General features: G+C 42.8%; 1 protein-coding gene across 3 annotated transcripts in view; it reads left to right on the top strand.

Annotated features, from left to right (window-relative positions):
* zbtb40 (zinc finger and BTB domain containing 40) overlaps positions 1-16,307 on the top strand; it is a 113,957-nt gene extending 97,650 nt beyond the window's left edge. For 2 of the 3 annotated variants that reach the window (XM_063033296.1, XM_063033297.1), the window contains exons 17-18: positions 4,015-4,232; positions 13,880-16,306. In XM_063033296.1, coding sequence (XP_062889366.1) covers positions 4,015-4,232; positions 13,880-14,083 — 422 coding nt within the window. In that variant the 3' untranslated portion in view covers positions 14,084-16,306. Of the gene's footprint in view, positions 1-4,014; positions 4,233-13,879 lie in introns of all 3 variants that reach the window. The other variant, XM_063033298.1, reaches the window with a different exon arrangement.
* The last annotated feature ends 4,810 nt before the right edge of the window (positions 16,308-21,117 follow it).

The following is a 21,117-nucleotide window of genomic DNA, read 5'->3' as shown; positions in this document are numbered from 1 at the left end:
GTCATGATCTATGAAGATCTAACACCAATGCTGTATGACTACCATGAATGCCATTGCAGAAAGTTGGCATTAGCAAGGACTCTGCTTTATGTTGAATCGGAAGAAAAATCTGTAAGACCCTCAAATTAGTCTGAGGACAATGGATGGAATTCAAGAAGGAAATAAAGGGATTTAGGATAAACACATTCCCAGAAAGTCAAAAGGAGAGACCGCAAAATTTTGACCTCATGGGATGGGGTGATGAATATCGGATGTCCTTACTCAAAAAATCCAGAAGCTTATGTTAGTTTTATACAATGGAAAATGTAGGTATAAATTAGAAGGGAAATTAAAAATGCAAAGTGAGGACTTCAGCAACTTTGAAAGGGGAGGAATCACTTGGACTGGATGAAGTATATCCCAGGCTATTAAAAGAAGGAAGGAAAGTGCAGAGGTTCTGACAATCATTTTTCAATCCTTTTTGCTTATAGGATTTTTTTGTTTAAGAAGAGAAGAAAGGATAAAAAGTAAATGAAAGATCACTAGACTAACACTTAGAATGCACAGGTTGTATTATGGGCAAATTATTTCTGGGCCAGGTGTCATTGACCTCCCACGTCATGAAGACCCTGGAGAGACTTGTTCTGGAGCTGCTCCGGCCTATGGTCAGGCCACACTTAGATCCCCTCCAGTTCGCCTACCAACCCCGACTAGGAGTTGAGAATGCCATCATCTACCTGCTGAACCGTGTCTACGCCCACCTGGACAAGCCAGCGAGCACTGTGAGGGTCATGTTTTTTGACTTCTCCAGTGCATTCAACACCATCCGCCCTGCTGGGGGAGAAGCTGACAGCGATGCAGGTGGATGCTTCCCTGGTATCATGGATTCTTGATTACCTGACTGGCAGACCACAGTACGTGTGCTTGCAACACTGTGTGTCCGACAGAGTGATCAGCAGCACTGGGGCTCCACAGGGGACTGTCTTGTCTCCCTTTCTCTTCACATTTACACCTCGGACTTCAACTACTGCACAGAGTCTTGTCATCTTCAGAAGTTTTCGGATGACTCTGCCATAGTTGGATGCATCAGCAAGGGAGATGAGGCTGAGTACAGGGCTACGGTAGGAAACTTTGTCACATGGTGTGAGCAGAATTATCTGCAGCTTAATGTGAAAAAGACTAAGGAGCTGGTGGTAGACCTGAGGAGAGCTAAGGTACCGGTGACCCCTGTTTCCATCCAGGGGGTCAGTGTGGACATGGTGGAGGATTACAAATACCTGAGGATACAAATTGACAATAAACTGGACTGGTCAAAGAACACTGACGCTGTCTACAAGAAGGGTCAGAGCCGTCTTTATTTCCTGAGGAGACTGAGGTCCTTTAACATATGCTGGACGATGCTGAGGATGTTTTGCGAGTCTGTGGTGGCCAGTGCTATCGCGTTTGCTGTTGTGTGCTGGGGCAGCAGGCTGAGGGTAGCAGACACCAACAGAATCAACAAACTCATCCGTAAGGCCAGTGATGTTGTGGGGATGGAACTGGACTCTCTGACGGTGGTGTCTGAAAAGAGGATGCTGTCCAAGTTGCATGCCATCTTGGACAATGTCTCCCATCCACTACATAATGTACTGGGTGGGCACAGGAGTACATTCAGCCAGAGACTCATTCCACCGAGATGCAACACAGAGCGTCATTCCTGCCTGTGGCCATCAAACTTTACAACTCCTCCCTTGGAGGGTCAGACACCCTGAGCCAATAGGCTGGTCCTGGACTTATTTCCTAGCACAATTTACATATTACTATTTAACTATTTATGGTTTTATTACTATTTATTATTTATGGTGCAACTGTAATGAAAACCATTTTCCCCCGGGATCAATAAAGTATGACTATGACTATTAAGCCATCATTTAAAAATACACCAATTAATCAAGACCAATCGTCATTGGTTTCTTAAGGGAAGGTCATGCCTGGCTAACTGGATTAATTTTTCTAGCAAGTTAATAAGGAGAGATACATGGCAGACTGGTCAAAAAATAACTGCCCATGAGGTAAAAAGCAAATTGAATCTAAAATTGACCTAATGGCAGAAGATAATAATTGACCAGGTTAACCAGAAGGGTATTATAAGCTGTGTCAACAGATCTCCGATCTGAGCTCTTGCATTTTGGAGTCCATGTTTGTATTTCGTAATTGGGCATTGCCCTTGGGAAATCAGCACTGTTATCATTCTGTTCCCCAACATTCCTCCTCTGCTATTCACCCCAAATTTGAATCTAGTTGATCCTTCTGTGTTCTTAAAGTTTGTGGATTAATCTACAGGAAGAATCAAGTAGTAATAGAGGGAATTCAGAAGAGATTCACCATGATGTTGTCTGGAATGGGTGTTTATAGATATAAGGAGAGATAGGATAGACTGGGTTTATTCTCACTGAGGTGGCCTTATTAAGATTTGTAAAATTATGAGAGGCATAAATAAGATCGATAGCATCATTTTCCCAGGCCAAGGAAATCTAGAACTAGGGGGCACAGACTTGAGGTGAGAGGGGAGAAATTTATAGGAGATCTGAGGGGTAAGCTTTTCACACAAGATGCTGTTTATGTGGTACCAACTGTGAGAGGAAGTGATAGAGGCACATATAAATAGGTTTTAAATGCATGTGGGTACATTGTACAGTAGTTGTGTCTTATAGGCCTAATGCAGGCAAATTGAATTGGCATTCACAATCAGAATGGGTGTGGTCTGAAGCGGTCCATTTCTGATGTCTAAGTTTCTGCAATTCTATGAAGGTTTATATTCCAAATCTATAAAATCCAGTTGTTCGTGAGTTGTTGCTGCTACGTACAATTTCTGGGGAATACTAATCACTTTATTTTTCCTTGTTTTCTCTCAATTTTGATTTTTTAAAGCTAAAATGCTACCACATAACACCTATTGATTACATGATAAATAAAGTGGAACCAGAAATGAAAAATTGAATAAGTGGGAGTAAGCTATTTGGCCCTTTGCCAGCTCCATTGTTCAAAATCTTTACCTCATCACCATCGGATCTTACTTGGTTATCTCAAAAAGCTTAAAAAAATGTTGATTGGTGTTTTGAATGTCTTGAGCAACTGAGCCTCCACACCACTGAGGTAGATAACTTCAAACATTCATTACATCCTCAATGAAGAAATTCTTTTCTCATTTCAACCGTCAGTGATTGACACCTTATTTTTGAGACCCCGTGCTTCTCGGCACTTCTATCAAGGGAAGGTTCATTCCTGTGTCTAGCAGACAAGATCACATGGGAATCACTTCTCACTCTGCTAGATTTGAGAAAGTATAAGTCAGTCTATTTAACCTTTCATGCAGTAATCCTGAAGTACTAGGAGTCAGTCTGATGAGCTCCAAGTAAAAGATCCTTTAAAGAAACTGCTAAGATTTCTGCTTTCCAGTTGCATGAACACAGTGGACCAAATTGTCTCCTCCTGTGCAGTAAGCCTCAATTTGCAATTGAGTCTTTCAGTCTTATTTAAAAAAATCATGGAGTAGAAAAATCACTGGTGTGAATAACTGTCAAACATTGAAAATTTTAATGTTTATTTGATTGGTTTGTAGTTTCTGTTACATCTTTGTGCTGCCACCAAGTTGTTAACCAAGAGGGTAAGAAATGTTAGAGCAAGTCTTTGACGCTGAATATTTCAATATACTAAATATTGTGGCGTAAATTCTTTGGTAAAAGGAATATGACAGAATACTCTATTTCTTAAAATTTACAAAATGGTTAAACAAATAGAAAATGTTGGTAATGCCCAGGTCAGACCAGAAAACTGATGAACCTGAAATAATTGGTTTTATTTCTCACCCTTGAATATCTATAGTGCAATGCTAGTTTAATGCCATTAGAATGATGTAAAGTGCAATTATTTAAATAAAAATAATGTGATATTGTGTGTTAAATTTTTCTATTGGGCTTTTCTGTAAAATAGAGCATTTAATTTGTTTCCATTGTTTTTATTCAACTCATCAGACTTGTGGATTTTTTTTATTAGGGATTCACCCATTTAAATGTTCGTACTGCCCGTCAACATTCAGATTTCCTGGAGCACTGCAGCATCATTTGAGCACAGAACATTCAACTCAGCAAAACAGCACTATTCTGTTGGGGGATTGTGCCCAACTGCTCAGTTCTCAGCTTGATTTGGACGAATATCAAAGGAACAAGCATGCCAAAATACTGGTTGCTAATGTTCAGGAGGCAACTCAAATGGTAAATATTCACGAAAACTAAGTTCTTGCTGTTGACTGGTTTTTGTTCTTGACTGTTGAGTGTGCACCTTGTCCTTGGCTTTCTGTCAACTATTTTCACTACAAATGGTTATCAGGAGATTTATCATTTTGCTTTTTTGTGAGCTTGCTGTGATCAAATTGACTGCTAACTTCCCTACATTACAGCTGTAATTACATTCAGAAATAACACCATAAGACAGGAGCAGAATTAGGCCATTCAGCTCGTTGAGTCTGCTCCGCCATTCTATCATGGCTGATCCCAGATCCCACTCACACCTCACACCTGCCTTCTCGCCATATCCTTTGATGCCCCGACCGATCAGGAAACTATCAACTTCTGCCTTAAATATACGCATGGACTTGGCCTCCTCCATAGCTCTGTTCTAAAGGGTCGCCCCTCAATTTTTGGGGCTGTGCCAATAGTTCTGGATACCCTTACTGTAGGAAACATCCTCTCCATATCCACCCTATCTAGTCCTTTCAACATTCGGTAGGTTTCAATGAGATCTCGCGCATTCCTCTAAACTCCAGTGAGTACAGGCCCAGAACTGCCAAGTGCTTCTGATATGTTAACCCCTTCATTCCTGGAATCATGCTTGTGAACCTCCTCTGGACTCTCTCAACACAACCTTTCTGAGATATGGGGCCCAAAACTGTTGACAGTATTCCAAGTGCGACCTGACTAGTGTCTTCTAAAGGCTCAACATTATCTCCTTGCTTTTATATTCTATTCCTCTTGAAATAAATGCCAACATTGCATTTACCTTCTTTACCACAAACTGAGCCTGTAAATTAACCTTCTGGGAACCTTACCCAAGGACTCCTAAGTCCCTCTGGACCTCTGATGTTTTAACCTTCTCCCCATTTAGATAATAGCCTGCACTTTTGTTCCTTTTACTGAAATGCATTATCATATATTTCCCAACACTGATTTCCACCTGCCACTTTTTTGCCCATTCTTCTAATTTGTCTAAATCCTGCTGCAATCGCATTGCATCTTCAACACTACTTACCCCTCCACCTATCTTTATATCTCTGCAAACTTTGCCACAAAGCCATCAATTCCATTTTCTAAATCATTGACAGGCTTTTCAACATAATTGTATAAGGGCTAAGAGTGTTGTAAAAGCAAGCCTGAAGGCTTTGTGTGTCAATGCAAGGAGCATTCGTAACAAGGTGGATGAATTAAAAGTGCAGATTGTTATTAATGAATATGATATAGTTGGGATCATAGAGATATGGCTCCAGGGTGACCAAGGATGGGAGCTCAACATTCAGGGATATTCAATATTCAGGAGGGATAGACATGAAAGAAAAGGAGGTGGGGTGGCATTGCTGGTTAGAGAGCAGATTAATGCAATAGAAAGGAAGGACATAAGCCGGGAAGATGTGGAATCGATATGGGTAGAGCTGCATAACACTGAGGGGCAGAAAACGCTGGTGGGAGTTGTGTACAGGCCACCTAACAGCAGTAGTGAGGTTGGGGATGACATTAAATAGGAAATTAGAAATGCGTGCAATAAAGGAACAGCAGTTACAGTGGGTGACTTCAATCTACATATAGATTGGGTGAACCAAATTGGTAAGGGTGCTGAGGAAAAGGATTTCTTGGAATGTATGTGAGATGGTTTTCTGAACCAACATGTTGAGGAACCAACTAGAGAGCAGGCCATTCTAGACTGGGTATTGAGCAATGAGGAAGGGTTAATTAGCAATCTTGACGTGCAAGGCCCCTTGGGTAAGAGTGACCATAATATGGTGGAATTCTTCATTAAGATGGAGAGTGACATAGTTAATTCAGAAGCAAAGGTTCTGGACTTAAAGAAGGGTAACTTTGAAGGTATGAGACGTGAATTAGCTAATATAGACTGGCGAATGATACTTAAAGGGTTGACGGTGGATATGCAATGGCAAGCATTTAAAGATCACATGGATGAACTACAACAATTGTTCATCCCAGTTTGGCAAAAGAATAAACCAGGGAAGGTAGTGCACTCATGGCTGACAAGGGAAATGAGGGATAGTAGCAATTCCAAAGAAGAAACATACAAATTAGCCAGAAAAACCGGCACACCTGAGCACTGGGAGAAATTCAGAGTCCAGCAGAGGAGGACAAAAGGCTTAGATTGGAAAGGGAAAAAAGATTATGAGAGAAAACTGGCAGGGAACATAAAAACTGACTGCAAAAGCTTTTATAGATATGTGAAAAGAAAAAGATTGGTTAAGACAAATGTAGGTCCCTTACAGTCAGAAACAGGTGAATTGATCATGGGGAACAAGGACATGGCAGACCAATTGAATAACTACTTGGTTCTGTCTTCACTAAGGAGGACATAAATAATCTTCCGGAAATAGTAGGGGACCGAGGGTCTAGCGAGATGGAGGAACTGAGGGAAATACATGTTAGTAGGGAAGTGGAGTCAGGTAAATTGAAGGGATTAAAGGCAGATAAATCCCCAGGGCCAGATGGTCTGCATCCCAGAGTGCTTAAGGACGTAGCCCAAGAAATAGTGGATCCATTAGTGATAATTTTTCAAAACTCTTTAGATTCTGGACTAGTTCCTGAGGATTGGAGGGTGGCTAATGTAACCCTGCTTTTTAAAAAAGGAGGGAGAGAGAAACCAGGAAATTATAGACCGGTTAGCCTAACATCAGTGGTGGGGAAAATGCTAGAGTCAGTTATTAAAGATGTGATAACAGCACATTTGGAAAGTGGTGAAATCATCGGACAAAGTCAGCATGGATTTATGAAAGGAAAATCATGTCTGACGAATCTCATAGAATTTTTTGAGGATGTAACTAGTAGAGTTGATAGGGGAGAACCAGTGGATGTGGTATATTTGGATTTTCAAACGGTTTTTGACAAGGTCCCACACAGGAGATTAGTGTGCAAACTTAAAGCACACGGTATTGGGGGTAAGGTATTGATGTGGATGGAGAATTGGTTAGCAGACAGGAAGCAAAGAGTGGGAATAAACGGGACCTTTTCAGAATGGCAGGCGGTGACTAATGGGGTACCGCAAGGCTCAGTGCTGGGACCCCAGTTGTTTACAATATATATTAATGACTTGGATGAGGGAATTAAATGCAGCATCTCCAAGTTTGCGGATGACACGAAGCTGGGTGGCAGTGTTAGCTGTGAGGAGGATGCTAAGAGGATGCAGAGTGACTTGGATAGGTTGGATGAGTGGGCAAATTCATGGCAGATGCAATTTAATGTGGATAAATGTGAAGTTATCCACTTTGGTGGCAAAAACAGGAAAACAGATTATTATCTGAATGGTGGCCAATTAGGAAAAGGGGAGGTGCAACGAGACCTGGGTGTCATTATACACCAGTCATTGAAAGTGGGCATGCAGGTACAGCAGGCGGTGAAAAAGGCGAATGGTATGCTGGCATTTATAGCGAGCGGATTCGAGTACAGGAGCAGGGAGGTACTACTGCAGTTGTACAAGGCCTTGGTGAGACCACACCTGGAGTATTGTGTGCAGTTTTGGTCCCCTAATCTGAGGAAAGACATCCTTGCCATAGAGGGAGTACAAAGAAGGTTCACCACATTGATTCCTGGGATGGCAGGACTTTCATATGATGAAAGACTGGATGAACTGGGCTTGTACTCGTTGGAATTTAGAAGATTGAGGGGGGATCTGATTGAAACGTATAAAATACTAAAAGGATTGGACAGGTTAGATGCAGGAAGATTGTTCCCAATGTTGGGAAAGTCCAGGACGAGGGGTCACAGTTTGAGGATAAAGGGGAAGCCTTTTAGGACCGAGATGAGGAAAAACTTCTTCACACAGAGAGTGGTGAATCTGTGGAATTCTCTGCCACAGGAAACAGTTGAGGCCAGTTCAGTGGCTATAGTTAAAAGGGAGTAGATATGGCCCTTGTGGCCAAAGGGATCAGGGGATGTGGAGAAAAGACAGGTGCAGGGTTCTGAGTTGGATGATCAGCCATGATCATACTGAATGGCGGTGCAGGCTCGAAGGGCCAAATGGCCTACTCTTGCACCTATTTTCTATGTTTCTAATGGGAAATACTAAACTTCTGAATTGCATCCTGAAGGAATGAACTCAGAAGGTAACATATAATAATATAAATTGAAATCTTATTTTATTATTTTTGCTTGCTACCTATTGAGTGTCAGTAGTTCCTTTCGTACTTCATAATTTCCTGGCAATTTAAAATTGCTGGAGAAACTCAGTGGGTTGAGCAGCAGCTGTGGAAACCAAGGGATATCTGATATTTCGAGTGGAGATCCTGCATCGAGACTGAGAGTATCGAGGAAGGATAGCCTTTAATTTGAAGACAGGTAGAGACTGGTAGATGAGGTGGAACTGGATGAGGAACGAGTGATGGGCATAAGGAAGATGGGGAGGGTTATTGGGGGGGCGCGAGCTTGGAAAATGTGAAGAGAGGGAGAGAGTAACATTGAATTTACCAGTTTCAGGTTATTTCCCACCGGTTGGGCTGTGTTCTCTCCTACCCTTCAGCTTTTCCCATCTCTTTCCCACTTTCTTGTTAGTGTATAGTAAATTATTACTATAAACTCTCATTTATCTAGTACTTATCTGGAATTTTTATGGCAAAGGTTTCAAAGGCCATTAAGAAATGTTACTTTTTTTCAAAAACAATGGTAATCTGAGGAAAGATAGAAGGGGCAAGAGAAGGCCTTGGCAACTAAGATTAAGAAAAATCCCAGGGCATTCTAATCATATGTGATGAACATCAAGATGACTAGAGTTGAGATTAGGATTGATCAGGGATAGAAGAGGAAACATGCTTGGAATTGGAGGTGGTAGGGGAGGCTCTTAATGAATTCTTCAGTATTCAATGGTGAGCGGGGCCTTAATGTTTGTGAGGACAGTGTAAAACAGGCTGATATGCAAGAACATATCAACGTTAAGAAAGAGAATGTGCTAGAACCTTTGAAAAACGTTAGGATAGACAAGTCCCTGGGCCGGACAGGATATACAGCAGGTTACTATGGGAAGCAAGGGAAGAGATTCCTGCTCCTTTAGTGATGAACTTTGCATCATTACCGGCCACAGGAGTAGTACCGGATAATTGGAAGCTAGCAAACGTTATTCTTTTGTTAAAGAAAGGGTGTAGGAATAACCATGGGAATTAATGACCAGTGACTCTTACTTGACTGCTGAGCAAACTATTGGAGAAGATTCTTAGAGAAAGGGTTTACCAGCATTTGGGGAAGCATAGTCTGATTAAGGATATTCAGCATGGCTTTGTGCCTAAGACTTTTGCACAGGACTGTTCATGGATCTTAATAAGGTGTTTGATAAGGTATTCCATAGTAGGCTCATTCAACAAGTTAGGAGGCATGGTACCGGGGAAACTTGGCTGTGGATTCAGAATAGGCTTACCCATAAAAGGCAGAGGGTGATTGTAGATGGTGCATATTATACCTAGAAATCAGTGACCAGTGGTGTTCCTGAGCGATCTGTTCTGGGACCTCTACTCTTTGTGATTTTTTAAAAATAACTTTGATGAGGAAGTGGAAGGGTGGGTTATGAAGTTTGCAGAAGACATGAAGGTTGGTGGAGTTGTGGATAGTATGGAAGATTGTTGTAGGTTATAACAGGACATTGACGGGTGCAGAGCTCGGCTGAGAAGTGGCAGATGGAGTTCAGTCTGGAAAAGTGTGAGGTGATACACTTGAAGGAAGAATACAGGGTTAATGGCAGGATTCTTGGCAATGGGCTCCACGTTCATTGATCCCTCAAAATTGCCGCATGTTGACTTTACTTTATTGTCGCCAAACAATTGATACTAGAGCATCAGAGCGATATTTGATTCTGTGCTTTGCGCTCCCTGGATTACAAATTGATAGTAAGTATTAAAAATTTAAATTATAAATCATAAATAGAAAAGGGAAAGTAAGGTAGTGCAAAAAAAAAACCGAGAGGCAGGTCCGGATATTTGGAGGGTATGGCCCAGATCCGGGTCAGGATCCATTCAGCAGTCTTATCACAGTTGGAAAGAAGCTGTTTCCAAATCTGGCCGTACGAGTCTTCAAGCTCCTGAGCCTTCTCCCAGAGGGAAGAGGGATGAAAAGTGTGTTGGCTGGGTGGGTTGTGTCCTTGATTATCCTGACAGCACTGCTCTGACAGCGTGCGGTGTGATAAGGTTGTTAAGGAGGCGTACAGTGCTTTGGCTTTCATTATTTGGGGGAATCCATTTCGAGGTGTAAGGTAATATTGTAGCTCTATAAAACCCTAGTTAGAACACCTAGAATATTATATTCAGTTCTGGTTACCTCATTATAGGATGGATTGGAAGCTTTAGGATGGTGCTGAGGAGATTTACCTGGATGCTGCCTGGAGAGCATATCTTATGAGGATAGGTTGAGTGAACTAGGGCTTCTCTCTTTGGAGCAAAGGAGGATGAAAGGTATTATGTTAAAGGTATATGAGTTGATAAGCTTAGATCAGGTGTATAGCCAGAGACATTTTTCCCCAGGGTGGAAATGGTTAATATGGTTAATTTTAAGGTGATTGGAATAAAATAATGGGGGGATGTCAGGGGTATTTTTTTTTACCACAGAGTGTTGGCTGTGTGCAATACTCCACCGGGGTGATGGTAGAGGCAGATACATTCGGGACATTTAAGAAACTCTTAGATAGGTACATGGATGATAGAAAGATGAATAGCTACGTAGGAGGAAAGGGTTAGATTGATCTTAGAGTAGGTTAAAAGGACAGAGCAACGTCATGGGCCAAAGGGCCTATATTGTGCTGTCGTGTTCTATATTGTATAAACAAATTATATTTCAAATGTTGTGTAAAATAAGCCTGAGACTCTGTTAGTTTAATTCCATCCATTCAGTAGGGCAGTGCAATTGTAGCAGCAAAGTACTCTTTGAAGACTTGCCATTTCATGCGATGGTGAGTACAGTAGCTTGATGTTTGCTGTGCTTTACATTAATATTGTTTAGACATAAATACAGAATTAGTGTAAAAGATTGTTGTTTCAAAGTGAAAGCAAATGACATACAGTTCAGTAATTCAAAGGTCTATGCATAGAACATGTGTGTGACATACAGTAATGTTTTGTCTTCAGCAGTTCTCATGTAGCCCCCCACCCCCCCAACCCAATTCCCCATGGATTGCTGTAGTCGAGCGCATACCAGAGGCTATTTGGCCATACTCCACCAAATAAGTTCTTTTTGCGGATTCTATTTTCCCTTTGTGTTTCACACCTTGGTGTGCGGAACAATGCAAAGTTTTTGTAGTGCTCCCTACAACGGAGCACTGTCGGTGAGCTGGGCTGCCGTTGCATACAGCATTCAGCATATTCAAGAGCATGCTCAAGGATTAAGTGCCAGAACATAAAGTAAAACACTTTATTTTTCCTTGTTAGAAGTCCAGTGGAATGGGTTTATGTTGGCATGGATAAGCAGGCAATAATCTCAGCAGCAACAGGAGGGCAGGATAACTTCCATTATCGTTGGCTATAATGGAGGCAGCATGAACAGCTTTACTCAGCTTAAGCTGGCAGATGCTTTCTTTTCAGTCATGAAGTGAAAATAAGTTCTCATATCTAGTACATGCTGTAAGTCACTATCTCATTCACAGCTGCAGAGTGTGGAGCCATGTATGAGATTTATTGCCTTGAAATGGTTGTTTTGCAAAGCCCATGTTGCTCCTTGAAAGAGTGCTTGCACATTTTATATAAAACCCATAAGTTCACCATCCGTGATGCCTGTCCATGTCCCAGGTAAATTTATTATTATGTAGTGTGTACTGGATTCTTACATGACATTAGAATGGGGTGGGGGGAAGTTAGTAATTCCTCTCGCTAGGTCATTTACCCATTAATTCAATTGCATGACCTTTTTTATTCACACATTTGCCAGGAGAATTTGTTTTGCTCCATCAAAAGATTCCTATCATCAAGGGAAATTCTTGGGTTGTGTTTGTGTCAAGACATAACTTTCCCAATCTCTCCTTGCTACTGATAATTTCCTGATAAACCCTTGCTAAGTTCTTTCTAAGTCTTTACATCTTTTGCAGAATTGTCATTGAGAAGAGAATTGCGAAGACTGGCCATCCTCTGGATGAAGGTCTTCTTTCAAATTCTGATTTGCAGCACCCTTATTTTGAGACTGGTGATCCCTAAGGAAGTGTCAACTGTGAATCAGCCCTACCAATCTCATTAAGAATGTTTCTTTGTTTAAGGAGGTCACCTCTCATTCTTCAAAACATAAGACAGAATTGGTTTAGTTTGCATAAACTCTGGTTTGAACATGGTTCAACCTCTCCATCCAATGAATCAATATGGGGAATTTTTGGTGGCTTCTGATTTGACCGAGGATTAACTAATGATTGTTAAGTTCTCCCAAACTTTACAAAATGTTGTTAGTTACAATTTATCAGTGCAGCAAAAGAGTATCATTTCATGCCTTTGCACATTCTGCTCCATCTGGCATCCTTAAATCCATAATTATCCTCATCACCATTTGCCATTTTGCCAACTTTTATATAACAGACTTTTTAGATGCTGGTTGTCATATCCTGGGCTAGACTTTTTCAGAAGCTAAATAAATTGATGATGCCATAACTGATCTCTGGGGAACACCACCACAGTCTGAAATATATCCAACCACTGCCATGCTTGTTTTTTGTAAACTTGGTGAGGGTGCAGATAGCAAAGAGATACAAGAAATTGTGTTTTTTGTGAAGTTAACACAAGTATTTGAAGAGAGAAAGAGTGTAAGGAAAGGCAAGTTGGACAGTACATCTAACGTTCTTAAATTTTTATGTACATAAGTTGAAATTGTCTTATAAAATATTGAAATTAAGAACAAGTAAGTAGCCAAGGAAGGCATCTGTGCCAAAGTTTGATGTTCCCTCTTTGAATTAGATTTTGTCATGACTTTCTTCTTCTGTTCATTTTGGACATTTTCCAGTTCTGATGAAAGGACTTGACCGTGAACCTTAACTCCTCTGAGCATGAACTGCGGAGTATTTCCAGTGCTTTCCACTCTTACTTTTGACTTCCAGGATCTGAAGTATTTTCCAATATGCACTTAGTGGCCATTTTGTTAGGTATAGGAGTGGAACTTGGTGTGGTCTTCTGCCTCTGTAGCTCATCCACTTCAAGTTCTAAATATTGATTATTCAGAGACGCTCTTCTGCACACCATTGTTGCAATGCTGGTTATTTGAGTTACTGTTGCATTTCTGTCAGCGTGAACCAGTCTGGCTATTGGCCTCTGACCTCTCTCATTAACAAGCTGTGTTCTCCCACGGAAATGTTACTCACTGAATGTTTTTTTTTGTTTTTCACACCATTCTCTGTAAACTGTAGAAAGTACTGTGTGTGAAAACCCCAGGAGATTAGTAGTTTCTGAGATACTCAAACCACCCTGTCTGGCACCATCAATCATTCCATGATCAAAGTCACTTAGATCACATTTTTTCCCTATCCTATCCGAGTCTCTTGACCATGTCTACATGCTCTTATACATCGAGTTACTGCCTCATGATTGGCTGATTGGATTTTTGCATTAATGAGCAGGTGTACCTAATAAAAGTGGTCACTGAGTGTGTGTAAATTCATAAAAATTTAATTTGTCATACTGATTTTTTTTTTGTTTTTTTTAACGTAGGTTATCCAAACATCTGAACAGTTGACAACTACCCAGCAGGTAATATCTGTAGAGGAGACTCACCTGACTGGTGTTGAATCACAGGTATATGTGGCATTGCCTGATTCACAGAGTGGTTCATCAGGACAACATGAAATTGTGGCTCTGAAAGTGGACGATATATTAGATGGGACTGTGACACTCATCTGTGGAGAGACCCCATGAGAATGTATAAAGATGATTGTCCAAAGCATGACTGGAAGACTTCAGGAATGTTACCAGAGCATTGTCTTTTCAACTTGCCTAAGATCACACATCATTTCAATTGTAGATCTCAAGTGAGTGCTTTTTGCAATGATTTTAAGGTTTTGAAAACTGTTAATGCTAACGTCTTGCAACTCCTGAATGTTTGTAGAGACACGGTATCCTTCAGTGGAAAGGTGGTTGGGCTGAAGCTACAGTGAGCCTAGTAGCAGTAGCACTGTGTGATCTCCTAAAGACCTGTTCGCTTTAAACAGTTCAGTATCTTGGGCAATAGTGGAGGATGTTTTAAAAAAAAATGTTCATATTGACAGTATGAGGAATGAATCACCTGGACCAGAAGTAATCAGAGGTTCATCCTAAAGTGGTGTAGCAAAGAAGGGGAATATCTGAATTTGTCCAGGTGTTCCAACACAGGAACCCTAACCCTAGACAGAGTTAAGCAAGGCCAGAGTTTTTCCCTGCTTATAGGCTGACTACCTTTGTCCATGAGCACTGGATGTTCTTTGATTAAAGAAAAGATGACTGTAGGCTCAAGAGTAAGTTATCTTGGGTACAATTAAATTACATTAAAGCATGAGGGTCGTTGTGTTGCTGATTTACAAGATAGATTTGAATACTCTACAGAAAAACCTCTGGATTATTCAGAGTGGCTTCTGTTATTACTCACACTTAGAGAATTAGTTCACAGCAGGGGCCACATTTGAATCAATGCTTCTGCCTTGCAACTCTGGTTTATGGTGGCCAGCACGTGTAACATAATTTGAAAAATGTTTCAGGTTGGTGGTATTTACAACTAGTCCATTGAATAAACAAAGGGTTATCCAAGTGTTATTGATGAATTACGTACTAAATGGATCAGGTTTTTTTTTTGAAACCAGTTTTAATAGACTGCTCTTTTAACTTTAAAATGACTGAATAGATTTCTTCATCACTTGATGCCCTGAAGTAAAGGGGAATTGGGCTACCATTTTGTGTTCTCTAAAAATATTCTTTCTATACTAGTCTATTTGAATTCATGCTGGATGCAATTACATTTCCTGTCTTGTGTCAATTCACTGCATGTACATTTACCTCAAAGTTTAAAAAATGCAAGTTTGAGAGATGTAGTGTCTTAACACGTTTTCTGATAACCACCACCAATCTTTCTGACAGAATATAGACCAAAGAGCCTCAGCCCATAATGTCCCAATCAATCAAATTAATAATCAAATAGCCAACTAAACAAATCCCTTCTCCCTACAGAATGTCCATATCCTTGTATTTCCCTCACATTCATGTGCCTGTCTAAAAGTCTCTTAAATAATCTCTATGTACCTCTAGAGTACTGTGGAAAGTCTTAGGCCCCAGAAAAAAATATTCTGTGAAACAAAGATGCTGCCAAAAATCATGAAATGCAAAGTTTCTAAATAACAAACATTTTACTATAAAGAGCAGTGTTACGTACCCCGTAACTGGGTTGCCAAACCAGCAGAAATGGATCACTCAGTTGGAGTCTGGAGTACTAGAACTAAGAAAGTTTTATTAAAGAAACAAGCAACACAGTAATCGAAAGGATAATAAATACAACAGTTCAGCAATGATAAACACACATGTGCACAGAATTAAGATAACAGCATCAATCAAGCTCTATCGTTGTCTAGGGGTAAATGACCAAATTTCAAAGTGACTCAAAGTTCAGTCCAATTTAGTAGTTCAGTTCGCAGTAATCGTTGCCATGGCGATGGACAATGTGGGGGGAGAGAGAGAGAGAGAACGGGAACAACTGATCATTCAGACACGGCTTCACTCACAGACCGGCGATATGGCTCACAAGCAACTTTTGGGCAGGTCCTTGGTGATGTCACCTGAGGTCACCGACTGTGACCCCTCCTCCAGATGCGGTCGATCCTCTGCAGTGAACCCGGCACCCAGGCAAGGGCGGACACAGACCGGGTTCCCGCTGATCGTACCTTTCCACCCTGTGCGTTGTCCGGTACTTCCCACCTACTTGTGAGAGGCGCACTGCTTCCAGGGTCTCGTTACCTCAGGTGTCGTGTGTGTCTGCCTGAGCGAACCGGTCCCTTTTTATCCCCCTGCTGGGGTATCGCCTGTCCATCACTTCAAACAGTTCAAGGTTCAAAGGGGGGAGCAGCTCCAGACAGCTCTCTCTCCCCCGTCCCTTCATTACACATCTCCAGACGCTGCTCCATTGTTCCTTATCTCTCCTTCCCCTGGGGACAGGTGGCAGACCACTTGCTGATGTCACTGATGCTAACCCAGGCCAGCAAACATCTTAATTTTATGTGTATTCTCGTCACACTTCCCCCCTTTTAAGGATTTTTACCGGGAGGTAAAAATTACAAACATGACTACATTATTTGATACACACACAATTATACATCTTTATCAGTTACTTGGCTAATACAGAGACTTTGAAATTGTCAACACCTTGACAGACAGTCATCACATTTTCTATTCCTTTTATATGTGTTATTAATAATCCCTTAGACCAGGCTCCAACTCAGCAAACTTCATAGTGGCCAAAAACACTGATGAATTGCGATCAATGTAACCTCTCATTTGGCTTTGTCCCGGACCACAATAACAAGGGTCGTCCCATTCCGACTCAGTTTTCTCTCGCAAGGGCTTAGTAGGAGGGGGACGGGTATTGACCGCAGAGTTATTGCAAAACTTCCTGCAGTACCCCACCATCTCCAAGAGCCTTCTGAGGGCCCTCTTGTCTGTCGGGGTTGGGAGGTCAGCGATAGCCTGCACTGCAGCTTGCATCGCTGCCAGCTGCCCCTGTGTCACCACAATTCCCAGGTAAGTGACCCTCGTGTGGCCGAATTCATTTTTTTCAAGGTTCACTATGAAGCTGGCTTCAGACAGCCGTATTAAATTGCCAATACACACCTCTGTGTTCCTCAGCCCTTTAGTCACTGAATTACTCATTATATATGGGTGTTGTTTACTAGGCTGACCTATTGTAACAGACATCACCCAACGTCCCAGTTCTTTGCATTGCCTCGGGACAATCAAACACACGGGTGCGAGTCGTTTAATTACTTCTTCTAAAGATTCGCTTTGTTCGGGGATTAAGGGAGAGACCTTATCAGTAGACCTGGCCAAAACAATAGCCTTCTCCCATCTGATCGATCCCATACTAATCTTTTCAAAATGGTTTTTTCCTCTTATCAGGGGGCCCCTAGCTTCATTGATTTCCACGCTAACACCGACTAGGTTTGTTAGCATATCAAAAGCCGGTGACCGTCTCAGTTCGCGTCAGTCATGATCAATAACATTCTTCCCCCTGGGCAGCCGGTAACTCTCTTTCATGATTCCACCAACTGTTTCCTCCAGCACCGCAAAATGTCCACCGGGGGGTACCTCGTGGGCCATGTTAAAAACCTCATCCCCATAACTCTTTTGCACCACCCCCCATTCCTCATCTGCGGGTTCTGTACTTGATTTCCCTTTTTTCCTTAGCACTTCCTCCTCCACACAATAGCCTACTAGTTCCCTTGTTAAAGCTGTGTCAGAGAGAGCTGTCTCTGCCAAAACCATCAGCCCCTCGTCTCGCTCCTGCGTCTGCACAAATTCTTTCCTGGCTACTGCTACGTCCGTCCCAGCTCCCTCACTACCTCTTGTCTCACTACACCCCGTCTCATACAAGGTTGGCAGAAACGTTTCAGATAAATTTACCACCGCAGCTAAATTCACTACCGCAGCCCCATGATGAACCTGTGAGTCCATGGGCGGGGCCTCACTGCTGGCAGGCTGACCTGTCAATCTCACGACTGGGAACACGATTCCCCCGGCGATGTCATTACCGAGCAAGACTTCCATGCCTTTCATCGGTAATTCGGACCTCACCCCGATCGTGACTAGTCCAGAGACCAGGTTGCTTTGTAAGTGTATCTGGTGCAAAGGGACTGACTCTGTCCCTTCCCCAACACCTTTGACCTCTACCTCCCCAGTCTGGGTCTCTGAGCTAAACTTTAATACACTCTTCAGTATTAGTGACTGACACGCTCCCGTGTCTCTCCAGATCTGCACTGGAACCGGTTTTAACCCCTCCTTCACTGACACCAATCCGGCCGAGATAAACGTCTCGCGCCCTTCCTGGACTTTTTCAGACCTGTCCTTCCCTAGCGGTTCGCTTAACAGCTCGATACAGCCATTCAACATTGCCGTTTTTCCTTTTCCCGTCTCCTTCTTTGGGGCAAAGCACCTGGACGCAAAGTGTCTGACTTTCCCGCAATTATAACAGACGATCCCAGGAGACTTCGTACCAGACTGCTCCCGGTCTACCTTATCCTTTTCACTAGTCCCCGGCTTACTTTCTGACTTTTCCGGCGGACTCTCCCCGCCATCCTGACTACCCTTCTGGTAGCCTTTACTTGGGGCAAACTTCATTTTATGCGTCAACGCATACTCATCCGCTAACTTAGCAGTTGCGGCTAACGTGGCTGCCTCTTTCTCATCGAGGTAGGGTCTCATACCCTCAGGGACACAACCTTTAAACTGCTCAATCAGAATCAGCTGCAGCAGTCTGTCATAATCCCCCTCTACCCCCTTCGAGGCGCACCAACGCTCACAATATGTCTGCATCTCACTGGCAAACTCCAAATACGTGCGGTCCCACTGCTTCCTCGCATTCCGGAACCTCTGCCGGTATGCCTCCGGGACCAACTCATAAATCCTGAGGATGGCCTCTTTTACCACCTCATACCTCTGGGCATCTTCCACGGACAAAGTGGTGTAAGCTTCTTGGGCTTTCCCTTTCAGTACACTCTGAAGTAAAACAACCCACTTATCCCTCGGCCAGTCCTGACTTATAGCCACTTTTTCGAAGTGGAGAAAGTACCGATCCACGTCGGTATCGTCAAATGGGGGAACCAGCCTAACCTCCTGGGTCGCCCGGAACCCTCCACCTTGGTTCGGCACGAGCCCCTGCTCGGCCCTTATCTTTAACTTCTCCAGCTCAAATTCCCTTTCCCTCTGTTTCTCCTCTCTCTCCAACTGTCTGTCCCTCTCTTTCTCTTCTCTCTCCAATTGTCTTTCTCTCTCTTGCCTTTCTACCTCTTTCTCTTTCTCCCGCCTTTCTAACTCTCTCTCCTGCCTTTCTAACTGCTTCTCTTCGTGTTCTAACTGCCGTACCCGGAACTCGTGCTCGAGTCTCAGTTTTTCAAGCTGTACCTGTACCGCGTCTCCAGCAGGTTTTTCAATAGACACCACCCCCAGCTCACCTTGGGGAAACACACCTTTAGATACATAGTGCTCTACAATAGCTCTGTGTATCTCCTCTCTCCTCATTGTCGACTTCACCTTAGCAAGATTCAACCGTTTGGCCACAGATATCAATTCCAATTTCCTGGCATCCTCTAATGCCTCCAAGGTCGGCGCCTTTATAAATTCCTCAGCCTCCATTTCTGCTGTTTGTCTTTTCTTTCTTTCGGGAATTTTAACCCAATCAATTTACTCCGTCCCAAATTTAGCATTCAAAATCGCGGACGAGAACCCCACTTATGTTACGTACCCCGTAACTGGGTTGCCAAACCAGCAGAAATGGATCACTCAGTTGGAGTCTGGAGTACTAGAACTAAGAAAGTTTTATTAAAGAAACAAGCAACACAGTAATCGAAAGGATAATAAATTCAACAGTTCAGCAATGATAAACACACATGTGCACAGAATTAAGATAACAGCATCAATCAAGCTCTATCGTTGTCTAGGGATAAATGACCAAATTTCAAAGTGACTCAAAGTTCAGTCCAATTTAGTAGTTCAGTTCGCAGTAATCGTTGCCATGGTGATGGACAACGTGGGGGGAGAGAGAGAGAGAGAACGGGAACAACTGATCATTCAGACACGGCTTCACTCACAGACTGGCGATATGGCTCACAAGCAACTTTTGGGCAGGTCCTTGGTGATGTCACCTGAGGTCACCGACTGTGACCCCTCCTCCAGATGCAGTCGATCCTCTGCAGTGAACCCGGCACCCAGGCAAGGGCGGACACACACCGGGTTCCCGCTGATCGTACCTTTCCACCCTGTGCGTTGTCCGGTACTTTTCACCTACTTGTGAGAGGCGCACCGCTTCCAGGGTCTCGTTACCTCGGGTGTCGTGTGTGTCTTGCCTTAGCGAACCGGTCCCTTTTTATCCCCCTGCTGGGGTATCGCCTGTCCATCACTTCAAACAGTTCAAGGTTCAAAGGGGGGAGCCGCTCCAGACAGCTCTCTCTCCCCTGTCCCTTCATTACACATCTCCAGACGCTGCTCCATTGTTCCTTATCTCTCCTTCCCCTGGGGACAGGTGGCAGACCACTTGCTGATGTCACTGATGCTAACCCAGGCCAGCAAACATCTTAATTTTATGTGTATTCTCGTCACAGCAGTAAACAATAAAAAACTTATCAAATCAGCAATTGGTGTGACTACCCTTTGTCTTTAAAACTGCATCAATTATCTTGGGTACACTGTAGTGCAGTTTTATAACAAAATCGGCTGGTTGGTGGTTTCAAGCTTCTTGGAGAACTTGTTATGTTTTTTCTGCAGACTTTGGCTGGCTGCCTCACTGCTGTCTCTGCAGGTAATCCCAGACAGCCTTGATGATATGGAAATCAGGGCTCTGTGGAAGCCATACTACCTGTTGCAGAAATCCTTGTTCTTTTCGTTAACGATAGTTCCCTACCGTAACTATGCAGTAGGGAAATTCTAGGCAGTTTCTAGAATAGGTTACATGGTCAGCACAACATTGTGGGCCAAAGAGCCTGTAGTGTGCTGTAGATTTCTATACTTCTGTAGCACATGCCATCTAATGCAGGCAGCATCCTGGTAAACCTCTTCTGCACCCTCTCCCAATCCTCAAGATCCTTCCTATAGTGGGGCAACCAGAACAATATGCGGTACTCCAGATGCAGCCCAACTGGGGTTTTGTAAAGTCATAGTTATAGAGTCATAGAAAAGTACAGCACAGAAACAGACCCTTCAGCCCATCTGGTTTGTGCTAAACC

This window comes from Mobula hypostoma, chromosome 25, assembly GCF_963921235.1.
Source record: "Mobula hypostoma chromosome 25, sMobHyp1.1, whole genome shotgun sequence".
Classification (NCBI taxonomy): Eukaryota; Metazoa; Chordata; class Chondrichthyes; order Myliobatiformes; family Myliobatidae; genus Mobula; species Mobula hypostoma.
The sequence above is the reverse complement of the archived record's forward strand: the minus strand, read 5'-3'. Positions and strand labels throughout refer to the sequence as shown.